Genomic DNA, 24,054 nt, shown 5'->3' with positions numbered 1-24,054 from the left:
GCCTTGATCAAAATCACAGCTGGGATATTGCTTAAGTTTCTAGACACCACATTTTAAGAAAGATAATGAGAAGCTGAAACATAATCAGAGGAGAGGGACCAACATGGTAAGAGAATTGATAATCTTAAAACTCATATAATAATCTATTAAAAGAACTGGAAAATATTTAGATGGGAGAAGAGAAGACTTAGAGAGAGGGAATGTGATAGTTTCCTTAAAACTCCATTCAATTATTCTTTGCTTAAAATCTGAAAAAAATCAGGAGCAATGAATAGAAGCTCTAGAGAGGCAAATATCAGCCTGTAAGAGAAAGAAATCTTCTGACATGGATATACACAAGTGAAATAGGCAGCCTAAGGAGATAGAGAGTTTTGAATCGGGCTTTGAATAGGGCTTCCTATACAACCAAGGGCAGGTTGAACTATGAACTATGTGGCCATTAAGGTTCTTTCTAACTGAGTTTCTGTCAGTCAGAAACCAGTGATTCTTTTCACTATAAGCCTTACTCTACAGTTTCTCCATTAGAAAATTTTGTTTTACTGTATTTTAGAGACCACTCTGGAGTCTTATGGGTATTGGTGATTGTAAATGTGACTTCAGATTCAGATAAACTTGAAGCTTTCTGATAGACAAGGTCTTGATTCCTGAGGAAGGGGGAAAAGTATCATCTATTCATCTGCCTTGGAAGTCTTCTCTTTTTTCCATTGAAATAATGAACAACGGTTGTGTTTGCCTTTCTTTGAAAGAGTAAACCCAGTCTTCTTTGTCAGAAGAGAAAACGTTTCTTTGAAAATGAATAAATGAGCTAAGAATAATTATCCTCAAAGATTCTCTCACCCTCCTCCCACCCCTCGCCTCCGTTTCAGAGGTAGGACAGAAAAACATCACAATGATACCTTGCATTTTTGGAGGACATCTTAATATGTAGAATATGATTTTTATAATTTAAAGCCCTTAGCTACTAAAAATATGACATTCATTAAGCAATTATTAGGTTAGATTCTTTGCTAAGGTAATACCTTCTAAGAAAGACAAGCTCCCATTGGTTCTTTAAGAACTTACAGTTTTGGGGAAGATATCACAGGAAACAGATCATGGCAATGAATGCAAGGATTCTCAAGAAAATGTGACGACAAATAGGTGGTGATTGTTCAGTCGCTTTTCAGTCTTGCCTAAATCTTCATGATCCCATTTGGTTTTTTTTTTTTTTTTTTGGCAAAGATACTGGAGTGCCATTTCCTTCCCCAGCTCATTTTACAGATGAGGAAACTGAAGCAAACAGTCTTAAGTGACTTGCCCTGGATCATAGAACTAGTAAGTGTCTAAAGCTAGATCTGAACTTAGAAAGGTAAGTTTTCTTCATTCTCATAAAACAGGTAGACTGTTTTATTGGGGGCAGTTTATGCTGGAAGTTTTAAGGTAATTTTTTCAAAAGACAGCCCTCTAGATGCTTTACCCAAAGTGTACTTTCTCCTGTTTTATATTTCTAACCAAATTTGGCTATGGTTTCTCAGCCCACAACTTAGAATGTGGGAAGAAGTTAAGTTCACTGACAGCAACAGGAAAAGAACAGCATGATAGAAACACTAAAACTAGAAACTAGAAACACTAAAAGGAAAACACAAGAATTTTCAAAATCTAGCAGAGTAGATCCATTCTTTATAAATAGTTCATGATTAAGAATAAGCAGTTTAGAACATCAGTTGAAAATTGGGGAAATGATTTTAGGCAGATTTCCTTGTTAAACTTTTATAGTCTTCTTCTTTAAAAGGTATAGGATAGATTCATCTATCTAGAAAGATAACTTACATTGTTAACTGTCACACCAGTGGGACAGTGTTGGTTGCTATTAAAATCCCAGAAATTCATAGCTAAAAAGGATCTTAGAGATGTTTATGCAGTTAACCTATAACTGAGCAGGAACCTCTCTACATTCTATAGAACAAATGGAAATCCAAGTCAGAAATTATCTTGAAAGAGATTGTAATTTCTGGAAAGCTCTAATCGATAAGTGTAGCTTTAGAATATGGTATTTTTAATTTGTAGTCAAGAGATCTAGGTTCAAATAACACCACCTTCCATAATTACTAGACTTTAAAATGAGAGTAAGGACTATTAGAACTGTTGAGGAGAAAATCCTGTATGGGAAAAGTCTTTGCAATGGGGTGTGTGTGTGTGTGTGTGTGTGTGTGTGTGTGTGTGTGTGTGTGTGTGTGAGTGAGAGAGAGAGAGAGAGAGAGAGAGAGAGAGAGAGAGAGAGAGAGAGAGAGAGAGAGAGGAAGAAGGGAGGGTGGAGGGGGAGAGAACTGGGAATGGAAAAAAAGCATCAAAAAGAGATAAATTTTCTTCTTGTAGCTGAGCTGCTATCATGTGACTGAGATTCATCTGCTTAGGTCTAGAAAAAAGAACTAGCAATTCTGGATACAAAATTATGTGGAAGTAGATTTAGGCTTAATATTATTATTGTTGTTGTTATTATTAAAAGGCAGCCTATTAAAAAAAAGTTCAATTCCCAGCTTTTACATATTTTGCTCTATTATTCTGGGCATGTCATTTAATTTCTCAGTGTCCAAGGAAATTCCCTTTTAAAAAAAATAAAATTTTCTGGTTATTTATTTATTTTATAGCTTAAACTTGTCCCTATATCCCTCCTTATACTTGTCCTATAGAGTCCATATAAAAAGTCCCATAAAAAAGGTTGGCTTTGTGTTTTTGTTTTTATAAGAAAAAAGGGGAAAGCGAATCAACAAAACCAATCGATGAAAAACCTAGGTAATCTTAATTTCTGAGCTTCAGTCTCCTCCTAACTAATGGAAATAATAATTCTACCTATTTCATAGGGTGATTATGAGGCTTGAGATAGCAATAAGGACTTTGTAAAATATTTTAAAATATTTGCTATTATTATTTAATATTGGCTTTTATTAAATGAGTTAATTCTTTTGTGAAAAGGCATTAGAATCTTAGTGTCTTCGAATCCCTTGGAAGAATGAAATTGTAGAACTAATTTCAGAATCCATTTTATTGGTTTGCTGAATTTCTATCTGGGATATTAGGAGCTGTACATAATGAATGCTTGGAATATAGGATCTCTCCACATTGGGCAGGTGCTTAGCACACAAAACCTCTATTACACATAAATACTCTGAACACAGAATGTTACATACACAAAAATGTTTCCAGAACAACATTTCCTTTATGTTGAGAAGATGTCCACAGCATAAGATACAGGACCTTCTATCTCAAGGGTAGGGAACATCTGGCCTGTGGGCCATTTAAGGCTGGTGAAATCATTTATCAAGGCAACAGTGATCTGAAAACTAGATACCACAACCTCCTACTGCTTGAATTCTATAAGTTAATAATTTTTTTGTGGCACTTGAATGATGTTATAACTATCTAGGAGGCCCTTGGCAGAAAAAAGGCTCTCCCTCCCATCTCATCATCCCTGTGTGCCTGATAGCCACTTGTTAAAGATTGAAGGAAGTGGGGCAGCTAGGTGGTGCAGTGGATAGAGATAGAACTCAGACACAACACTTCCTAGTTGTGTGACCATGGGCAAATCATTTAAACCCAATTGTCTCAGAAAAAAAAAAAAAAAAAAAAAAGACTGAAGGAAGAGGGAAGAATATATAAACTACATAGTTCACCCCTAATAATGTAGCTTTCCTTCCTTAGTCCCAGTGCTTTTATTGTTCATTGCTTTTGAAAAGCATTTAACTGCATTTTATAGGGAAAGACAGTCCCTCCCAGGATATTAATTTTATTTGGGGGGGGTGATGAAGGAAGGATCTGAAAACTCTAAGATATGATACATGAAGTCATAAGGACTCTTGACTAGCTTTTTTTGGGGGGTGGGGACTCTGAGACAATTGGGGTTAAGTGACTTACTCAAGGTCTTACAGCTAGGAAGTGTTAAGTATTTGAGGTCAGATTTGAACTCAGGTCCTCCTGACTTCAGGGCTGGTACTAGCTGCCCCACTGGATAGCTTTTTCTAGTAGTTGTAATGGAATTGATCTGATTATTGCTTACTGAACCAAAGGTAGAAATTGGATTGATAATGTACCAGTCTAAGAGTTCCAAAGCCAAGTGGCTCAGCTTCTCCAACACATGGGCTATGTCCACACAGTGTAGTTGCCTGACAGAAAGATGGGTGTGGTAATAATGGCCAACTTGTATAGTAAACCTGAAGCTCAGAAGTGAAGTGAAATGACCTCGGGTCTTATTTAAAGATGAGCTTGTCATAATGATTTTGGGAGCGATGGCAAGATGTAATGCTAGCAAAATCTCTACCTACTAAGCAGTTGCACAGGCAATGAAATGTCTGGAATTTAGTTAGACCTACCAGCTCTGCAGTTAGCCTTTTTGTTATCCTTGGCCCCAGAGAAGACACAGCTAAGGCCATTGGGTAGAAGTCACAAAAATTGGTAGATTTTCTGGCTCCTTTAAGGAAAAAAGTTCTCAAGAATTTTAGTTGCCTTTGAGATAGAAGACTCACATTCAGTTTCTTTAAGTAGAGATTGGGTAGCTTGTTGAAGATATGGGATTTTTCAGATTGGGGAGGTTAGACTAGATGATATCCAGTTTCCCTGCTGATTGCATCTGTGATTTGATCAAGGTCATAGTGATAGTGCTGGGGCCAAAATTATAAAATCAAGGTCTGCTTACTCATAGATCAGTACATGTTCTCCAGTTGGACTTTAAAAACTTAGATTATTTGTTTCCATAATGGGGGAGAGGAGTAGCCAAGGTATTTAGAGTTCTTTAATTTTAATTAAATTATTTTAATTTCTTATATCCTGCTATATCCTGGGTAAGAGAAGCTATTTCATGGCACAGCAGATAGAGCCCTGAACTTAGAATCACACCTGATTTAAAATCCATATTAGATTTGATGTACCACATATGCAAATGAAATCCATACTTATTAATAGTGAGATCTTGGTCAACTCATTTAATCTTAATTGACATCATTCAATAATTTTTTTTTTTTTTTAAATCGGCTATGTGTCAGGTACCATACTAAAAGTCAGGGATACAAAATGAAGTAAAAGACAGTGCTTACCCCTTAAGACAGTCAAATGAAGGATACAATTTGCAAAACAAATATTTAAAGGTACATATACTATAAATAAGAAATAATTAATAGAAGGGAGGCACTATTATTAAAAAAGGTTGGCAAAGTTTTCTTATAAAATAGGAGATTTTAGTTGGGACTTAAAAGAGATCAGAAAGAAGAGTGTTCTAGGGATAAGAGACAGCCATAGGAGATGTCCAGAGCCAAGAGATGGAGTGTCTTATTTATGGAAGAGCAAGGATCACTGAATCACATGTTGGGGAGTAGGGTATAAAGAAAGGAAAGGTAGAAGGTGCTAGGTTATGAAGGGCTTTGAATCTTGAACAGGATTTTGCATTTGATCCAGGAGGTAATAGGGAGCCCCTGGACTTTATGGAAAAGACATAGTCTTTCCCATTCTTTAGGAAAATCATTTTGGTAGATAAATGGAAAATGGACTGTACTGGGGAGAGACTTCAGGTAAACAGGGACCTACCAGTAGGCTATTGTCATAGTTTAATGCTGAGTTTACAAGAGTCTGCCCCACAGTATTAGCAGTGTGGGAGAAGGGGATATATTTGAATATACCTGCCTCAGTTTCTTCATAAAGGAGATATGGAACCTACTTCCAAGAGGTTATGATGAGGACAAAATGAGAAGGTAATTGTAAAACTCTTTGAAAAATATAAATGCTAACTATCATGAGGTACTGCCAGATTGTCATATTTCTCTGTTGTAAGGCTGATATTTCTGAATAGAGTAGAAATTCAGCTCAATAAGCATAGCAGGCATTCAATGGTGGGAATAAAAAAGACAAAAATGAAAGCAGCCCTGTCTTCAAGAAATTTACATTTTGCCTGGAATAGGATAGTGGCTAGTAGTGAATGATAACAGATAAACAGATTAGGCACTACAAAAGCATATAAAATAAATATAAAGTACTTTTAGCATTAATAACTGAAGAAATTTGGAAAGGCCTGTTAGAGGACCCTACTGGGTTCTATATTATGACTTAATGTATGTAAGTTTATCTGGACTCATTATAGACACTTGGTTCCTTGAGGATATTTGGCTCCAAGAAAATGTGGACTTAAGATATTTTTATACATCTTATGACTTGAGACACAAGAAAAACAAAAATTTTGAGAATAGTTGTGTTGTTGAATACTTTCTACCTTCTGCTGGGGAAACTTGGCTACAAGGCAGAAGAGCCCTAAACTGTTTTAATCTTATTTTCATTCCTGGATGAGCTCCAGAAGAAGGTGAGGAAGTCTCCTTGACAGATTTTCACATTTAAGTGGCTTCACTTTTAAGTTGCATTGGTCTGGTGTATTTGCCAAAATGCATGGCACCTTTTCTTGGATCCTTTCCAATTGTGACCTTGAGTGCTTCTTGCTTCTACTTGTAAGTAGTTTGTATTTGTTTTGGTTTGATCATTCTCTCTTCTAATGAAGATCTCCAGATTCCTGAATTAGGTCTTACATGATGGAGACCTCCATACAATTGGGGAATAGGCCAGAACTTGAAACAAGGTGCTAAGTCAGTGGAATTGATAGAGACAATAGTTATCTGGTTTAGCATTGTGCTTACCAGTTCTCTAATTTAGTACATGTACTTAGTACTTAACTATAATTCTACAAGATTCACACCTTTAAGAGAGCATATATAAGCTAGGAGCCTCAGCCAGGATTCAGTCAGGGAGATTCAGAAGCCAGAGAAGGTAGGCGGGAGCTCAAGCTCCTGGAATCAAGGCCACACTGAAAGGCTCTCCAGAAAGCTGCCCAGCCTTAGGAAGAAGATAATAAAGGATACTGTACTATAAGAAAGCTAAGTAGGCCACAGAAAAGGAGAGAAGACTTGGAAAGAGACAATAAAGGATTTGGACTTTAACCCCTGGCTACTCGTGGTGATTACTAAACTGAAACGAAGGCTGCCTCCAGAGATCCCAAGAAAACCCCAACAAGAGAATATTACATTTTACAGAGAATATTACAGGCTTCCTCATGTATTTTTCCCTAAGCCCCTTCCAGATTTTATTGTATCATATCTGAATGAGAAAGGAAGGAATTATAAAGTTTAGTTAAAGGGGGACTAATAGAAATCACAGAATGATTGGGATGCTCAGATCTAGGGCATGGTGCTTGAACTGCCAAGAGACAGACTCCATTGAGTCTTGTATAATGGGCTTGGTGTTTTAACATATCTTCAATGCTATGGAACAGGTGCAGCCAGGACACTGGGTTAACCAAGGGAAGATAATTTAAAATTTAGTTCAGGAAAGGCAAACCCACATGGACATGTTTGGTTATAGCAGAGGTAAATTACCTTAGATTCCAAGTGTGTAAATTTGTGCAAGGGGTTAGTAATTTGACATCTTGGAAGGAGCTAATAGTATTGAGCTAATACTCTGTATAAGCTATTTTCATCATTATCTGCAGACTGATCAAACATGTCATAGTTGCTAGACATTAACATTAGTTTGATTTTGATATTTTTTTTCTTTACCTGTTTTTGTGTATTGTTGGCACATTGGAGAGAGTTTTTGTGGTTAATGCCATCTAAGCACAGGAGTTGTCTTGCACGTTGGTATATTATGTCATGGAAAGCCAGATAAGAGTGTTTTTATCCTGTCCTGTACACCTTGGGAACAAAATTTTAAGCAAATGCATAATTTAGTTTTTGAATAAACAAGAACTATATTGATTTAATCATTGCTATCAATAAAGGCAATCATAATTTTTTAATAAAGATTTTAGTTATAATGGAAATGACTACAGAGCATAAGTTACAAATTTTCTTTTCATATTACTAAAATACTCCTCATATTAGAACTCTTGCTCTGTTACTCCTTCAGTCTCCTTGAAATCACAGAAATCTAGCTTTCCCCCTGAACATAATAGGTTCTCATACATATGACCAGGAGGAGGATTAGGCATGTGTTTGCTCTTTACACATTTCTAAGCCCTTCATTATCTCTTCCTACCACTTTAACTCATTTACCTCTCCCCTTTTGAGGTCCATTTGATCTAAAAGTCACCCTTTCCAGATCACTTAGTGACTTTTTATCTTATGGGTCCTACAAGTCATTTTCCTATCTTTTCCAAATGAGATATCATTTATAAAGTTCTTGGCATAGTGCCTGGAACATAGTAGGCACTTAATAAATTCTTGTTTTCTTCTCCCTTCCCCCTCTTTCTTAGAGTTTTGTACTTTTCTTAGCATTTTTCTCCTAGACCTCAAACCTTGCTTTTATGTTTGGTGACTTTAATTTGTCTTCCCCTCAAATATTATTACTTCCCAGTTTATACTTCCTTAGCTTTTGATGATCCACACCTTCACTTTACCCTAAACATCCCTACAGATGGTTATATCCTTGATCTTATCACTCATAAGCATCCAACTTCCAAATCCAGATCTCTGAAATCCCTTTTATCTGACTTAGACATTTGTTCTTCATTTGTTCTCATTTCCCTTTAAAAACTTGACCCTCTATTTAACCAGTTAAACTTTATACTGCCTGATCTTTGAATCTTTTACTCCATTGACCTTTCATGATTATCCCATTCCTTTCCAGAGTTTAACCTTAGATTACTGCCACCAACTTTTTGCCTTTTCTGCTTATTCCTACTTGGGTACTTCTGAGAGAAATCACACAACTGTATTGACTGGATTCGTTACAAATTTGTTATTTAGTCTTAACTGGATCTGTATAGTTACACCCTAATGAATGTGTCTTTGGGCTGTTCCAAACTTTCTCTTAACCCTCCATTCTTCCCTTACCCATCATCCCAAGCAAAGGATCTCACCTTATATTTTACAAGAAAAAATCAAGGCCTTCTGCCAAGAGCTTCTTTTCTTCTGCAGTTCCATACTTCAAATAATCTCAGCAGCATCTCCACTGTTTTTCTTTGTGCCAAACTCAGGATTGGTGTCCCAATTCCCTGGCAGTGCCCTATTTCTGCCATTTTGTTGCTTTCCCCATAGGAGTTTGCTTCTTTCTCCCTAATTTTCACTCTCTTTTATATTGTATTACTTACTACCTATAGATATTTTCAGATTCTCTCCATCCTTAAAGCAATTCTCATTTGACCTTACTGCCCCTTTAAGTATTTATTTTCTGTGTAAGTCCCACAAAATCATTTGCTAAGGCAACTGAAAGCAAGGATGAGCTGAAAGCTAGATACAACTTCCCACTAAAAGTTGATAATTTTTTATGGCCCAAAAACAATGTTATAAATATCCAGATGGCCTTTGGCAGAAGAAAAAAAAAGGTTCCTCACCCTTGTTCTAGAAAAAGCTGTCAATATTCAGTTGCCTCCAATTTCTTTCTTACTTGTAATTTGACTTTATGATCCCCACCACTTAACCACTGTCTTCAATGTTACTATTTATTATTCATTCATTCATTCATTTATTTATTTATTTATTTATTTATTTATTTATTTATTATTACTATATTTATTATTACTCTTTATTGTTAATCCAGTTTCTCAGATTTCATTGATTGAATTGACTTCTCTGCAGCTTTCGGTAATATTATTGATCATGTCTTCTTTCTGGAAACTCTCTTTCTCTTTCTCTCTTTCCGAGTTTTTTGACACTGCTCTGTTGTTCTCACCTAGGCAGCTAAGGACTAGAGTCAGAAAAGACCTGAGTTTCAGTCTGGCAATGTACTCTAGCAATGTGACCCTGGGCAAGTCAACTGTGAAATGGGGGTAATACCGATCAATACCTGCCTCCCATCTCAAATTCAGAATGTCTAAAACAACTTCTTACTTTCCCTCAAACTTCGCTGTTTCTGTTGAGAGTACCACATTTTTCCATTCCTATAAGTTAAGAATTTTGGAGTCATCATAAGCTCTTCTTTCCAATGCCCTTCTGTACTACATTCAGTTACTTGTCCAATAAAAAAAAAGCTTGTTCAGCATTAGGACTATTTTGGCATTGCCTTATATGTGGGGATTGAGGTAGGGCTTGGGAAAGCTGACTTGTGATGTAATCTTAAGAGGGAGTTGCTAGGGAGAGATTCCATCTGCTAATACATATCTGATGCTGTCTTAAGCTCTCATTGAGAGTATAAGTGACTGCCTAGCCCATGAAGCCCAAGAAGATCCCACAAACCTTTTTGAGGACATAAGTGGTTTCATTTTTGTTTTGTTGTTGCTGTGGTGGTGTTTTTAAGCCCAGGCAATACCTGATAGGTAGTAGCTAAGTTGAAATTGAGATTGCCAGGTATGGAATAAGAATGTAGATGAGTTCTAAGTTTTTTTCCAGCTAAGATTCCAGGATCTGTTGGCTTATGGCCAGAGCTTCAGAAAGCAACAGATCCAAGAATGGCCCAGCTTTGGACAGAACTGGGAGGTAATGGGAGTTGGGTTGTTTTTTTTTTTTTTTGTTTTTTGTTTTTTGTTTTTTTAAGCAAAGGGGCCAGAAGAAATTACATCTTCATCAAACTCCTTTATAGATCAAAGATAAGCTAGTCTGAGGAAATGCACTTACTATTAGGAACATTGGGAGTGTTACTCAGACCCCAGAAGTCACAGGCTGTTCAAATCCACAAAAGGTATTTCACTGTCCTTTTAAATACTTTGGATATGAACTTCAAATATACAAGTAAACCAGGGTTAGTAATTTAATATCCATCCTTTATGAAAAGCAAGATCCTCCAGGACATCTGTAATACAAGCATAGTATTACAATGCTCTGTGCTGAGTTCTATAGGTCCAAATACAACTCCTGCCTCCAAGGAGCTTACTTTATGTAAGGCTGTTGTAACAATGTAAGTAAATGTAGGTTTTGTAAATACACTGTGTCTAGGTGCAGGGGGGAGGGAAATTAACAAATGGAAGAATCAGGAAAGATCTTTTTAAAAAAAAAAAAAGTACTTTAAAGGTTCCAGTAGGCAAAGTTAAGAAGGGAGAATATCTCATGTGAGAAGTGAAATGTTAATTATGGGGAATAAAGCTGCTTTGTTTGGAGAGTATTAGAATAAAAAATGTTAATACAATAATCAGCCTGGAAAGATAGACTGGAACCAGACAGTGAAGAGCTTTAAATTTCAAACAGAAAAGTTTATGTTGTATTCTAAAAGCACTTGAGAGCCACTGCAGCTTCTTGAGCAGAAGAGTGATTTGGTAACAAACTATGCTTTAGGTATATCAGTTTGGCAGGTGTGAATGATTGCATATATGCATGAGCTTTGCATTCCCTGTGTGCTCTGTAATTTCATTTGTTTTCATACCATTCTACATAAAAACTAGCAGTCAATAATTTTTGTTGTATTGTTAATATTAGTGGCAAATACATGTAGAAAAAAAATGCTACTATCTCACTGGAAAGTCTAATGATTCTCCCTGGAATTCCAAAGCATTTTGGAGATATTTTGCAAAAGTATTCTCAAATCAGTTCAAGTTAATAAGATTTTCAAGTTAAGCAAAATATGAGAATGGGAGTCCTTTATATAATAATGTTTTTACCACCTCCTTGTCCAATAGGGTTTCCTATCCTGTCCCTCTTACAGCTAGTTGTGCATAAGGGAATAACATTATTGCCTTCAAATTTAGAGGGTGAAGATTTAAACCAAAGAATATATCATCTGTTTTGACCTGTAGCAACTTTTAGATACCTCTCAGCACTTTTTAACCTTAACTCAGTGGTCTCTGAACCTTGTGGGGAGGGGCGCCACCACTCTGCATTTCTTCTTATCCACAACTGATACTATAAATCTGTTCCACAAATAAGATAACTTTGAAGCATTTTTCACTGACACATGTATTTCCTAATATTGTGAACTAGCAAAGGCTCTTTTAAGAAATAAGGATGGGGAGGGGTTGAATTTCTGTATTTACAGATAGATAAATCAAAATGGGTACAGAAAATGCTCCAGAGTCCAGGTGAAGTTTTATGCAGTAAAGGTGGAAACCTTCATAGCTATGTGGTCCATCAAAGTGCCAAGAACAAAAAGAAATGTGAAAGTATCCAATAGCCTGCTTACCTAGGCCAGTCTCAGGTACCTTTCCTTTCTCCCAACAAGGGCCTCTCATTTTCAGAGGTGTTTAATTCTGTTTATTAGGACTCTGTGACTCTTGTTGGTGAGTTCTACTGACAACCTTTGTCCTCTTGATACTTCTCTGTGGAGATCTGCTCTGGGAGGGGATTTTTTTTTTTTTTTTTTTTTAGTTAACAAATAAGGATTGGTTTTTTTATCTGTTTTGAGGAAGAGGGATGTGAGTGAACCTACCATACTTAAAAGAAGTGTTATACTAAATAAACTAAAAACAAAATAAAATCTCTGTAGTCATTTGGGCTTTAAAAGTCAGATTAATTTGAACTGTAGCTATCTCTGATCTGGAACTTACTATTTCCCACCTGTTGGTTGTCACTAAACCATTTCAGGTTTCCTCAGCTGTCTAACAAGTTTTCTGGCTTGTATAAAGTTGCTCAAGAGAGAAGTTTTCAGGCCAGTCAACTTTTCCTGCTAAGGAAATTGAAGCTTTTGGATTAGTATGGGTTCCAATGAGCCAGGCTATTCCTGTCTATTCCTGTTGAGTGGAAGGGATGTTAGAGATTCTTTCATGTGACATTTGTCATTGGGGAAACAAAAGGGAGGAACAGAAGTGGAAACTTTGGAGAAAAAAATTAAATTCTTTTATTTGAATTGTATCTAGGAATGCAGACTTGATTGTCAACTTGGATTGCCTTTATTTTAGTCCTCATTGTTGAGCTCATTATGTATATTCAGGTGAGCTCCAGTGAAATACCTTTCATGTGTTATGAATTGTCCTTTTATAAAATTATCACAAAAGACCCAATTCAAATCCTGTATGGTACCTATAGAAATATTTAGCTCAGGAATAGACTACCATATACTCACAATTTGACAACATATTTCTATTCTAGTTGCTATTTTGGAATTGCTTTCTTAGAATTCACCAATGACATGACCAAATATAAGACTTTTTTTTTTAGATTCCTTTATACCGAAGCATTTGACACTGCTGACCACTGTTTCTTTCTGAAACCAGCTTCTTTACTTTGCCTTCAGGGACATTATACACTCTTGTTTAAGAGTAGTAACTCATATTTATTTAGTAATTCTTAAGTTTCCAAAAATTTTCCTCACAGCAACCCTATGGGCTGAATGGTATGGGCATTATTATTCCCGTTTTATAGATAAGAAAATGGAGGCACTGAGAAACTTAAGTAACTTAGCTGTGGTCTAACAGCTGGTGAGTTATTATATGAGGATAAGTTGAAGAAACTGAAGATTCTTACATTGGAAAATAGACTCAGGTGATATAACTGTCTTTAGGTATTATAAAGGCCTCTCATATAAAGAAAATGGGTTGTAGTTTTATTGTGTGACTCCAGAGGACAAAAGTAGGATCAATGGATAGAAATTAAAACAGAACAGATTTTGGCTTTTGACATAAAGGGAAAACTTTAGAACTTTCCTGTAGTAGAAGCAGCTTCAGGGTATTGTAGGTTTTTCTTATCCTAATGCTCTTCAAGCAAAGACTGGATCACCACTGTTGGTTATGTTGTAAAGGGGATAATTTTTCAGTGATGAGTTAGACTACTTTTCCTCCTAAATCCATTAGCTTCTCATATTCTGTCATTTTGACCCAATGTGATTTTGTTGGACTTATTGAGAGGATCTTCTTTGACTATGGTATGGTTCGAATCTCTCTTTTGGGGTACCAAATGGCAAAAGGAAGGGGGTCATTGTGGGGAGACGGTCTATTTTGTGTAAAGCCTTAGGTAGTACATATTCCTTGGAAGAAACTGGACTCCTGGGGGAATAGCACTTTGGGTGAAGTTTTATTTCAATCTCCATTCTATTTCCTAGGCAGTCAACATAATTTTGGTGGAATTCATAAAGAATCAACAAGTATTAATTGCTATATGTCAGGAACTGTGCTAGGTGCCTGACATAGAGCACTTAAAAATACGAATTGATACAAATGGAAAGAAAGACTAAATCTCTATCAAGGAGCTTACAGTCTAACAGGGGAATCAAATTTAGAAGTTCCTATTGGCTAAAGAAATCCCTTTGTTTTGGAGAAAATGTAAATAAGTAAAGAAGCTAAGTCATAAAGCAACCTGCCCATTCAAACCACCCTATGGCCGCTTACTTTATTGCTGGCAGGTAGCCTGAGAGGAAGTAAACATCCTCTGGAGTCACTTTACCGAGTGAAGACAGTCATTTTGTAGCTGTCTTTTGAGACTGCCCTCTCCACGGTAGTGCCCTCTGAGGCCGCGCCAGCCTGAATCAGGCCTCAATGCTGGTTCTGTGCTGTGCTGGTTCCTGTGCGCACACCGGGGCTTCGCGGGAGGAGTTGGAGGAAGCGCGTGCGCGCATGCATTTGTGACTGGGTACCCACCAGGTCTATGAAGCTCCATTTCCCTTTCCTTCTTCACAGTGTACTAATGGTCACTTGATGTGCGCTGGCTGTTTTATCCACCTACTAGCAGATGCCCGGCTGAAGGAGGAACAGGCCACATGCCCCAATTGTCGTTGTGAGATCAGTAAGAGCCTCTGCTGCCGAAACCTGGCTGTGGAAAAAGCAGTGAGTGAGCTGCCGTCAGAGTGCGGCTTCTGCATGCGCCAGTTCCCCCGCTCCCTCCTGGAGAGGCATCAGAAAGAGGAGTGCCAGGACAGGTAAAGCGCCCCCAGTGGCTGCTCTCCGCCCCTCCCTTCCTACCTTCCTCCCCCCTCGCAGGAGGTCACAGCCCTTTGGGAGATGGGCTCTCTCAGTTCCCTGGCTTTGCCACTTATTAGCTTGGGCAAGTCATTCTGCTTCGGATCCTCAGAAGTCTCTTCACCTGTAACATGGAGATGAATTTACACGGTCCGCTTCCCAGAGCTGCTGTGAGGAAAGACTTTGTAACTTTAAGGTGATAGAAATATATTAGTTGTTCCTCTGTAATGGTGAATTCTGGTGATGTTGACTGGGCACCCCATGAAAACCAGAATGGAGGTCATTTTCCCCTATCTCTCCTGGAAAGAGCCCCATGGGGCAGGCTTCTCACCCTTGGGCTTGGGCCCTATTGCCTATATTCCTAGGGATACCCTGCTCAGTGTTGCTAAGTTTTCTTGGTTATTATTTGGTATGGGTGATATTCGGATAAATGTGGCTCTGAAGATGTGGTAGGTGGTCTTTTACAGCAAGAGTGAGGGGACTAAAGTCTTGGCCCCTGGCAGGAAAGAAAGAGGCTGTTAACTTGCCTTCCCAGCTGGAAGAGTTGGTAATGAGTTTGAGATTTTGAGAATTGCTTTTTCTGCATGGAGTTGGAGAGATTCTTTCATACAGGATCCCTCATTAACATTGTCTTTCCTGGAGAACTAGACCAGTTCTCATTTTTACCAAAGTATTCTGAAAAGACTCTTATCTGCCCAAAGTTCTTCTCGATGATTGATATAATACTTTGGGAAACATGAACCCTGCTCTTTCTACGTTCATTCTTGTACTAATGAGGGTACTTTTTTCTGAGTGGGTGCTATGGATATGCTGAGGGAGAATGGCACCAAATTCTTGTTAGAAAATTTTTTTGTCTTGTTAGGAAAAAAAAAATGGAACTCATATATCCTGGATTAAGTGCCATTGACTTAGTGCCTGAATGTTGGCTTAAGTTCTTGTAGTATTCCTTGGGATATGGTATGAGAGACTGGATAGGAAGAAAAACCTAAGAAGATCACATACTTCTTGTCCATTATTAGCCAAGCCAGTCTCAGAGTCTGGGTGAAGAAGAGGAGGCTATGGCACTTAACTGAAGTTTCATGACACAGATTTTACTTGATTCCTACTAACATTCATCTTTCTTAAGTTCTGGCTGCCTTGAGATATTTGACCTCATTTATCCTCCTTGGTTACTAGAGTATTTTGGGTTTTTTTTTTTTGTGTGTGTGTGTTGTTGTTTTTTTTTTTTTTTTCTTCCAGGTAAGGGAGAAGTTTGAGATCTCCTGAGAGAGTTACATGGATGAACAGAACTAGTATCTTCTTGTCAAAGTTTTGGTCGCTCAATAAATATCAGTTCTGCTGAAAATCAGCTTGGCTTCTCTGAAGCCATTGTGCCATGGTTAGCATTAGGTAAAAAGAGAAAAATAGGGAGAGCTTGGTTATTTCCAAGTTGGTAAAAAATGTGAATGATTTAAATTCCTTGCTCTTTTCATAGCTTTCCAGCTTAATGGTCCCAGAATGACATTTCTGAAAGGAATAAGGTGATACTTCTGAGGAAATAGAGCTGGGGTCCTTGGATCTCTGCTCTGGGGATGAAATAGGTGAGAGATCTGTATTCTTTAATCAAAGTTTAAGGTCCAGAAACAGAACAGACATTGTGGCATCTTGGGCCTCACAGAAGAATTTAGAAACTCCAGAAGAAGCTTGATGACTCAGTGAAGCTTCTGAAGGTGGCTGGCAAGAAATCCTAAATTCCACCTTCAAAGTGAAGGTTGTGAAAATGATCCAATTCAGAAACTGGTGGAACAGTCTGATAATGATACTTGTCCCAGCTCTTTCTTGTGTCATAGATGATTTTGGTTCATCTCCCTATTTCCTTCATCCTATTGTGTTTGACCTCTGCTAAACAAAGTTTTCAATTAGTGAGTTATCCTCTAGGTGTCCTTTTTTACTCTTGATACATCTTGCCCAGGTCTCCAGTCTTGTCTTTCCATTGGAGGAAGAAGATTCTCAACAGGGAAATAACCCAAAGGCTCCATTTGTGAACTAAACCAAGACATTTCCTGGGCTGGGAAAAGAGGGTTTCAAGGTAGCTAGGGGGTCCTAGAGTTGGCAAGAAATCTCGGCTTTTGATTAGATAGAATTCTGATTCTCAGGTGTCTATTGCTGATCCCTGCTTTGAAGAAGTCAGCCAATATATAATCAGGTTGTGACTGACTGTACACTGGACAGCAGGGATAGACAGCTAACTATTTTGTCACAAATTCTGTTACTACTTTTTCCAGATCAAACATCAAGGAAGCGCTGTTGTGTACTTTGGCTTAAGTGTTCTTGCAAATCACCAAAAAAAGGCCTATTTAAGGTCAACCCAAATATGTCCTGTTTGATGGCCTTTCTTGATGTCTTCAATAGTAGAACTGACAAATATAGGTTAGCCCTCCTAGCTGAATGAAAATACTTTCCTATTGCTACCCTATCCATTCTTATTCCTTCCCCAAACCAGTTTGAGTCTTGTTCAGCCTTAGGGATATGGGTCTTTCCTGGGGAACTCCTGACAATTAGATTCAAGTCAAGGTCCTCCTCAGCTTAAAGTACCTTGGAGAGAGGCCCAGTTTCATTGGGCTCATGCTCCTAATGATCTGGTTTGGCTTCTCTCCATATTTCCTTCTCTACCTGTTCCCTGATCCAGTTTAACAGTTCCAGGACCTTAGTTTTAAAGCCTGTTAATATAGGATAGTCTGTCATATTTTTCTTTAGGAAAGAGAACTATGGTAGAGATAATTTAGGCCTTGGGCTTGCACAATATCAGAAGCTTCCTAGATTGAGCTTTGACTACCTGATTACAAGGTTCATTATCAGGAAACTTCCTCATTGTCTTGAAGGTCTGTGAAACTGGAAGCACTATTTGAGAGACAGAAAGTTATGTGCACAAGGATTTATATCACTTGTTGAATTGAATTATACTTGAGATTTCAAACAGTGGTAGGTAGTTTTTCTTAACTAGAAAAGCTTTCATTATATCCCGAAGTGCAGAAATGAAGTAGTATTAGTGGAGTATGCTTGTGTGATGGTGTGTGCATGAAGGTAGAAAGATATAAATCTACGGCTCTGTGTTGACTAAACTGTAGTGCCAAGATTTGAGGCTGGTGCTGACTGCCTAGGGCTGCCGAAATTCAGGATTTTTCATGGTACATGCCCATGGGTCCCAGATGACATTGCTGGGGTAGGGCAGGGTCCTCTGCTCTGCCCTAGGGCCTACAAGATTTTTGGCTATACTCTCTATGTGCATGCTTTATGTCCAGAGTCTCCAGTGATGCACATGTGCATGTGTGTCATCTTTCTGGCAGGGTCACGCAGTGCAAATACAAACGCATCGGTTGCCCGTGGCAGGGCCCCTTCCATGAGCTGACTGTGCATGAAGCAGAATGCACACATCCCACCAAGACTGGCAATGAACTAATGGAGATTTTGGATGAGATGGACCAAACCCACAAGAAGGAGATGCAGCTATATAACAGCATCTTCAGCCTGCTCAGCTTTGAGAAGATCGGCTACACAGGTAATCATCTGAGAGGCTGTGAGGGGCCCAGGGACCTCCTCTTCCTTTGAACATTTTCTTAAGTATATTTTGTCCTATATTTAATCCATGGCCCCTCTTTTCATAAAAAGCTGCACAGTGACTGTCTCCAGTCATTGTACTGTGTGTGTACTTTTAGTCCATTTTGATATGGGAATATAGTTCAGCTATGTGTATTCCTTCTCTTCTCAACGAAGAATCGGAATTTAGAATAAATGTAGAGGGATAGTATAGAAGCACTGGATAGAATGGCATGTTAGGGGAGGAGGGGTAAATAGAGACATGTCCAGGGTGACAAGGGATGCTGAAAACTGCTTAAGTTCCTTGAAGAATGGGATTTATGTGTGCTGGGTTGGGCTGGGTTGAGCTGTGATGTGGTATAGGCATTCCCTTGTTGGAGGTAAGACAGTAGGTGCAACTGTTTGCAATGTACAAAAGACCAGGGAGAACTTAAAATCTGAAATCCAGGAAACTGTTACTATGACCCTTTTTGTCTTCTTGAAAGTCAAAATGACATCTGACAGTGTGCTTACTGACAGACATTCCTTGTCTGCCTTCCTGGCTAGGATCCTGTGCTTCAAGAGAATCCCCTGACCCAAGTGGGTGTTACAAGTCCTCTCCTTGTCGGCGGCCTGGCCCTGGGAGGGAAAAATATGTGATAGGTCTCTTCCAAATTCATCTCATGTGAGTTTTCTCCCTGGTGTTGAAAGGTTAGGGAGGAATCATAGCAAGGTTCATCTTCAGGTTGGTCCAATCTTGAGTCTGTTCTCTCCTTCCTTAGGTGCTTAGGAACTCTGGCATAGGTTCTGATTAACTCCAAGGACAAAGAATTAGGGGGCGAAAGCTATGGGGTGGGTGGGGGGTTGGGAGGATTGGGGAAGAGTGATTACAAGGAATTGGCAAACAGCATTTACTCCACATGCCTTATCCTGGACAGACAAGGATATGTTGTGGACTCAGGTAAGTTGGCTGTTGCCAGTCTCACTCATAGTTTTTCACAACTCTTGTAGATCTTTCTCTGGTCAGTGTTTTAGGTTAGACAATGTGGATCTGGACCAAAAAAATGTATGGGTGTGGGTCTGAGTTGAGATGGGATAGAGCACCTAATTTTTTGTTACTCAGAAATGACATACGTACCCTTGGGGCTGAGATGAGAAGTTCCTTGGGGGCCCTGGAGTCTCTTGCCCTCCGGAGAAGAAGAGCAGGGCATCCTTGTTTTTGGGCAATCAGCAATGCATTGTTAAAAGCTGTCAAAGAATGTCTTCCTTTTAGAAGATTCAGACACCAGACTTAGCTGTGAAAACGTTGTTCATCTGTCCTAGGCGCTGCTGAGACAGAACGGTAACAGACAGAGCTGTTAAAAATTAGCTGGCTGGATCTCGTTGGATCTTTGGCCTAAGAGTGGGACTTTAACAGGCAGCAATGCCATACTACATGAGGTCTGAACATGCTGGGGCAGCTGGTGCCATTGTGGGAATCTCAAGCCCGGGCCCCCCACAGGAGTCCCTGTCTTGGCACCAAGTGCAAGGCTGCACTTGAGAGAAGAGACTTGTTTCCCAAGGTTCTGGGGGCTGGCTTGAGCTGTGTTCTCTGATGGAATCCCCAGTTTAGGACCATGTTCTCCATCACTAGCCACTTTTGGGGAGTTGGGTGGGAATGAGCCAGAGCTGTTAACCTAATGCAGTCTGTGGGGCTGAAGGCCAGATTAGGACCATTCTGCCTGCTATGGAAGTATACACTTTGTGATGAGACAGAAGCTAGAGAAGCATTTGGGTTATGATTGATTCCAGGAAAATGATGATGTTGGTCCTAGGCTAATACCATAAATTGTGTGTAGCTTGAAATAACTGGTCAACTTTACTACACAGATATGTTGTGCTCGCTCAATTTTCTCTCATAGAAAATGTTGGAAAATATGTATTTCTGTATGAATTGCACAATAAGGCTGTATATGTAGCTGTGCTTTGAGATCTCTTGGTTTGTAAAGACTTAACACATTAAAACTACCTGCTTGATCCAGGGTGATAGCTTGAGAACATTGGCTATGCCCTCTGGTGGACCTGGCTGGCTAAGGGTTTCCTGGACTGAGCCAAGTGGGACTATGTCTGGAAAGGTTTGGTTAGTTGTGTTTGATTTATTAGCCTCTTTGCAAATCTGAGCCCAGAGCAGCTCAACCCAATGTATTGTTTTCTTTATACACAATCTATACATGTATCTCATCTGGCGTTCTCTGTACCCTGCTGAAAACGGACAGTCTGTATTTCCTTTGCCCTGCCCTCTGGTTTGCTCTGCGGCGATGCCAAGTCTGTGCCTTACCTTGTTGACGGCTGTGTATCCAAATCCAAATAAAATGCACATTGTTCTCAGAACCGTATTCTGTCTGTGTGTTCTGCTTGTTCTCCGCCCCTATTCCAATGTGGGCACACACACCTAGTGAGCTTAGTTTCCCAAAGCCATAACTAGTGCCAGTTGCCAACTCTAGTAGCTCCCCACTCACATAGGTCTGGCAGGGCCCTGTAGATCAGAAGAATTTTAGCTCAAGACTTTAGAACTGCAGGACACTTCTAGATGGCAGCCCAATTATAGGATAAAAATTAACAGGACAGGTTGGACCTGCTAAGAAATGAGTACTTGGGATATGTGATATGTCATTATCCAGCTCCTGATTAATACCACAGAGTGGTTTTGCTGTTTACCTTTTGCAACCTATTGTCTCTCTTCAGCTGATTTTAATTAACCATGTTTGTATTTTATCTTATTTCCCCCCCAAAGCTTATGCATCTGAAAGTCTTCCTGTAATTAACTTGTCATTTAAAAATTAAAGTGCATTGAGTTTCTTCTCGGTAAGTCACATTCTTCCTGAAACTAACCCAGCTTCGAGCGGTTGGACCCCTTCGGTCTTCATCCGTTCTGAGGAAGGCTCCACAAGGTAGCCCCAGGTAAAGTGAGCTGGTTGTCTGCCCTACTAATGGCCCTCAATAACTTCCTGGTCTTTTTTCCCCGTCCCTTTCTGTACCATTGCAGAAGTTCAATTCCGCCCGTACCGTACTGATGACTTCATCACACGCCTCTACTACGAGACGCCGAGGTTTACCGTGCTGAGCCAGACGTGGGTCCTGAAGGCGCGGGTAAACGACTCGGAGAGGAACCCCAATCTGTCCTGTAAGCGTACCCTCTCCTTTCAGCTCATCCTGAAGAGCAAGATCAGTTCCCCCATGGAGTGCTCCTTCCTCCTGCTCAAGGGGCCCTATGACGATGTGAAAATCAACCCTGTGATCTATCACTTTGTCTTTACCAATGAGAACAACGAGACCGACTATGTGCCACTCCCCATCATAGACTCTGTGGAGTGTAACAAACTGCTGGCTGCCAAGAACATCAACCTAAGGCTCTTTATATTCCAGATACAGAAATAGGCAGGGCTGGGGTCATGCTGGCAAGCTCAAGGAGAAAGAAAGCACCACTGAACCGTACTTACCTCGTCTGGGCAGCCTGCACCAGTTGCGATTTCACACTATAATCGGATCATTTTAGAAAAAGGAGGGAGGAAACAAAAACGAAAACAAAACAACCAACCCAAACCAATTGGAACCAAGTCTGCATGCGTATGCAACAGTGTAAGCAGCCACAGCCTGCCTTCTCTCTTCCCCTCTCCTAGATACCCTGGGCCAGGGCCTTCCCCCACCAACAGCCTGCCCAGCTGCCCCCGCAGGCCAGGTCAGTGGGAAGCTAGGCAGCAGTGGAGACCTCTGCGGTGCCACCCTCATCTGCCAGGGAGCGTTTGGGAAAACTGCGAGGCATCCCCTGTTACTCTGTTACATTGTGGCAGAGCAGTGTTGGCTTGTTCATGGTTAAGTGCACAATTTCCAGATGCATGGGGGCTCAGGAGATCCTGGCTGACTTTAGACAGCATATTTGATTGAAATTAAAAAGGCAACCTTGTTTCCTATTTTTTTCTTTTGTTTGGGTGGAGAAGTCTAGCTCTGGTTTAACATTTGAGAATATTATTATCTTTGATTTTATGCATTCAAATGGGAAATTGGAAAGGGAAGAAAGCTGTCCAATTTCCTTTCCCTTTTTTACTTATCCACAGGAAAGACCAATGGGAATATAATGCTATCTCTGAGAAACCTAACAAGGTGAAGCCCAAGTTTCTGGGGATAGGGGCTTGGAAGATGGGGAATGAGGGAGATCCTCAGGAAAGGAATCCACCATCTCTTGCCATCCATCTCTCAGATATCTGGGAAGTAGAGAGAGATGGAAAGGCTGCTTTAAGCTGTCTGATGTGTGAAGCTGGGCCCTCCTCATCTTTTCCCCTTCCCCTCCTCCCCCACAAGGTGTCCTGAGGCCTTTGGGAGAGACCAGCTTAAGGGTTAAAGGAGCTAACTTCAGACTGAGGATTGAGTGGAGTATGATTTGACTTCTAGACCTAGATCCCTGGGGTGAGTTTTTAGTTAATTTCTAGCACAGAATACTCATGCTTTGTTCCCAGGGTATTATCTTCAGGTTAATATTTATGGCACATGAGAATAAAGCTGTTTGCTTCTCTCTTTCTCTTCCCTCCCAGCCCTACTTCAGCTCCTTCAGGGTCCCCAGAAACCTGCACTCAGAATAATGGAGTTCTTAATTCGTTTTTGTATTATGGTCAATCATGAAAAAAAAAAAAAGAATACCATGGGCCACAACGTATTTTCATGTTCCTTACCCTGCCTCCTGCTCCTGTCCCTACCCACTTGCCAAATATAGCCCAGGCTGCAATTCTCATCGAGACAGGATGATGCCTTTGGGGCTCAACAGACATTTTCGGAATGCAGGGTGAAATTCTGTCTCTTCCCAGAATAAAAGAAATTAACCTCTTTACAGGCTCTTCTAGCAATTATACAATTTTCCAGTGTGAGAAAGAATATATTTTATATAGTTTGTCTCCGGCATGTTTGTGGACAGGCCCAATATAGCCGTTCATCAAACTTGAAAGAGTTCTACAGGGATATTTGCTCAACACTGTTTAGCAAAGTGAAGTATGTGACTTAGTTGTGGAGGGAAACTGTCCTATGGAATTGTGGCTAGTAGGTGGTTTCTAAGGTCAGCTTACTCCCATCCCATTAGCCACTTTGGGACACAGTTTTGTACCGTGTCTGTGGAATAACTGGATCAATCCAATTATACATCATGTAAACACCACTGCGAGACTGTGATACTTGTGGCTTCTAGTAAAGCTCCAAGAAAAGCCCTCTCTGCTTTGGGTTTTTCCTGGATTTAGATCATCTCTTCCCAGTCTGGCATGGTTACCTTTTTTCTTGTGACCAGTGGCAAATCGGCGAAGCTCCTGTGTCAGTGACTCAGTGACCCTCAGGAGGTAAAGGCAACATAGTCTTTTAGAGTTAGCCCCTAGGGTGATTTGTAAGTGGTTTCCAAAAATTGTCTTGTTGACCCTTGGGTGGGTTTTAGCTTTTGCTAGAGATGGGTGTGAATGTCTGTATGTGTGGGCGCATGGGAGTGTGTGTGTATGTGCATGTGCACTCAAGTGTGCATGGGGAGAAGGGGGGGGGGAGGTGAGTGTGAGAGAAAAAGAGAAAGAGAGAAAATGCATGGGAGATGGGGTAAGAGGAGGAAGGTAGAGTATTTACCTGACAGCTTTTATTGTGGTCTGTGGTAAAGTGGCAAGGTCGAAAAGGCAAGTATGGGGAGAGCCTCTCTTTGTTTTGTACTCTCCTGATCCCACTCCCTACTCTCAGAGCCC

At 39.8% G+C, this 24,054-nt stretch overlaps 1 protein-coding gene across 3 annotated transcripts in view; it reads left to right on the top strand.

Annotated features, from left to right (window-relative positions):
• ZFTRAF1 (zinc finger TRAF-type containing 1) overlaps window positions 1-22,263 on the top strand; it is a 43,987-nt gene extending 21,724 nt beyond the window's left edge. Inside the window, exons 2-6 of one of the 3 annotated variants that reach the window (XM_074263660.1) lie at window positions 1,222-1,314; window positions 14,480-14,718; window positions 18,085-18,296; window positions 18,881-18,998; window positions 19,637-20,683. In XM_074263660.1, the coding sequence (XP_074119761.1) occupies window positions 1,222-1,314; window positions 14,480-14,718; window positions 18,085-18,296; window positions 18,881-18,998; window positions 19,637-19,646 (672 nt within the window). In that variant the 3' untranslated portion in view covers window positions 19,647-20,683. Of the gene's footprint in view, window positions 1-1,221; window positions 1,315-14,479; window positions 14,719-18,084; window positions 18,297-18,880; window positions 18,999-19,636; window positions 20,684-21,338 lie in introns of those variants that run through there. The other 2 variants (XM_074263642.1, XM_074263651.1) reach the window with 2 other exon arrangements.
• Window positions 22,264-24,054: the final 1,791 nt, after the last annotated feature.

The sequence above is a fragment of the Sminthopsis crassicaudata genome, chromosome 1 (assembly GCF_048593235.1).
Source record: "Sminthopsis crassicaudata isolate SCR6 chromosome 1, ASM4859323v1, whole genome shotgun sequence".
In the NCBI taxonomy this organism is placed as follows: Eukaryota; Metazoa; Chordata; class Mammalia; order Dasyuromorphia; family Dasyuridae; genus Sminthopsis; species Sminthopsis crassicaudata.
The sequence above is the reverse complement of the archived record's forward strand: the minus strand, read 5'-3'. Positions and strand labels throughout refer to the sequence as shown.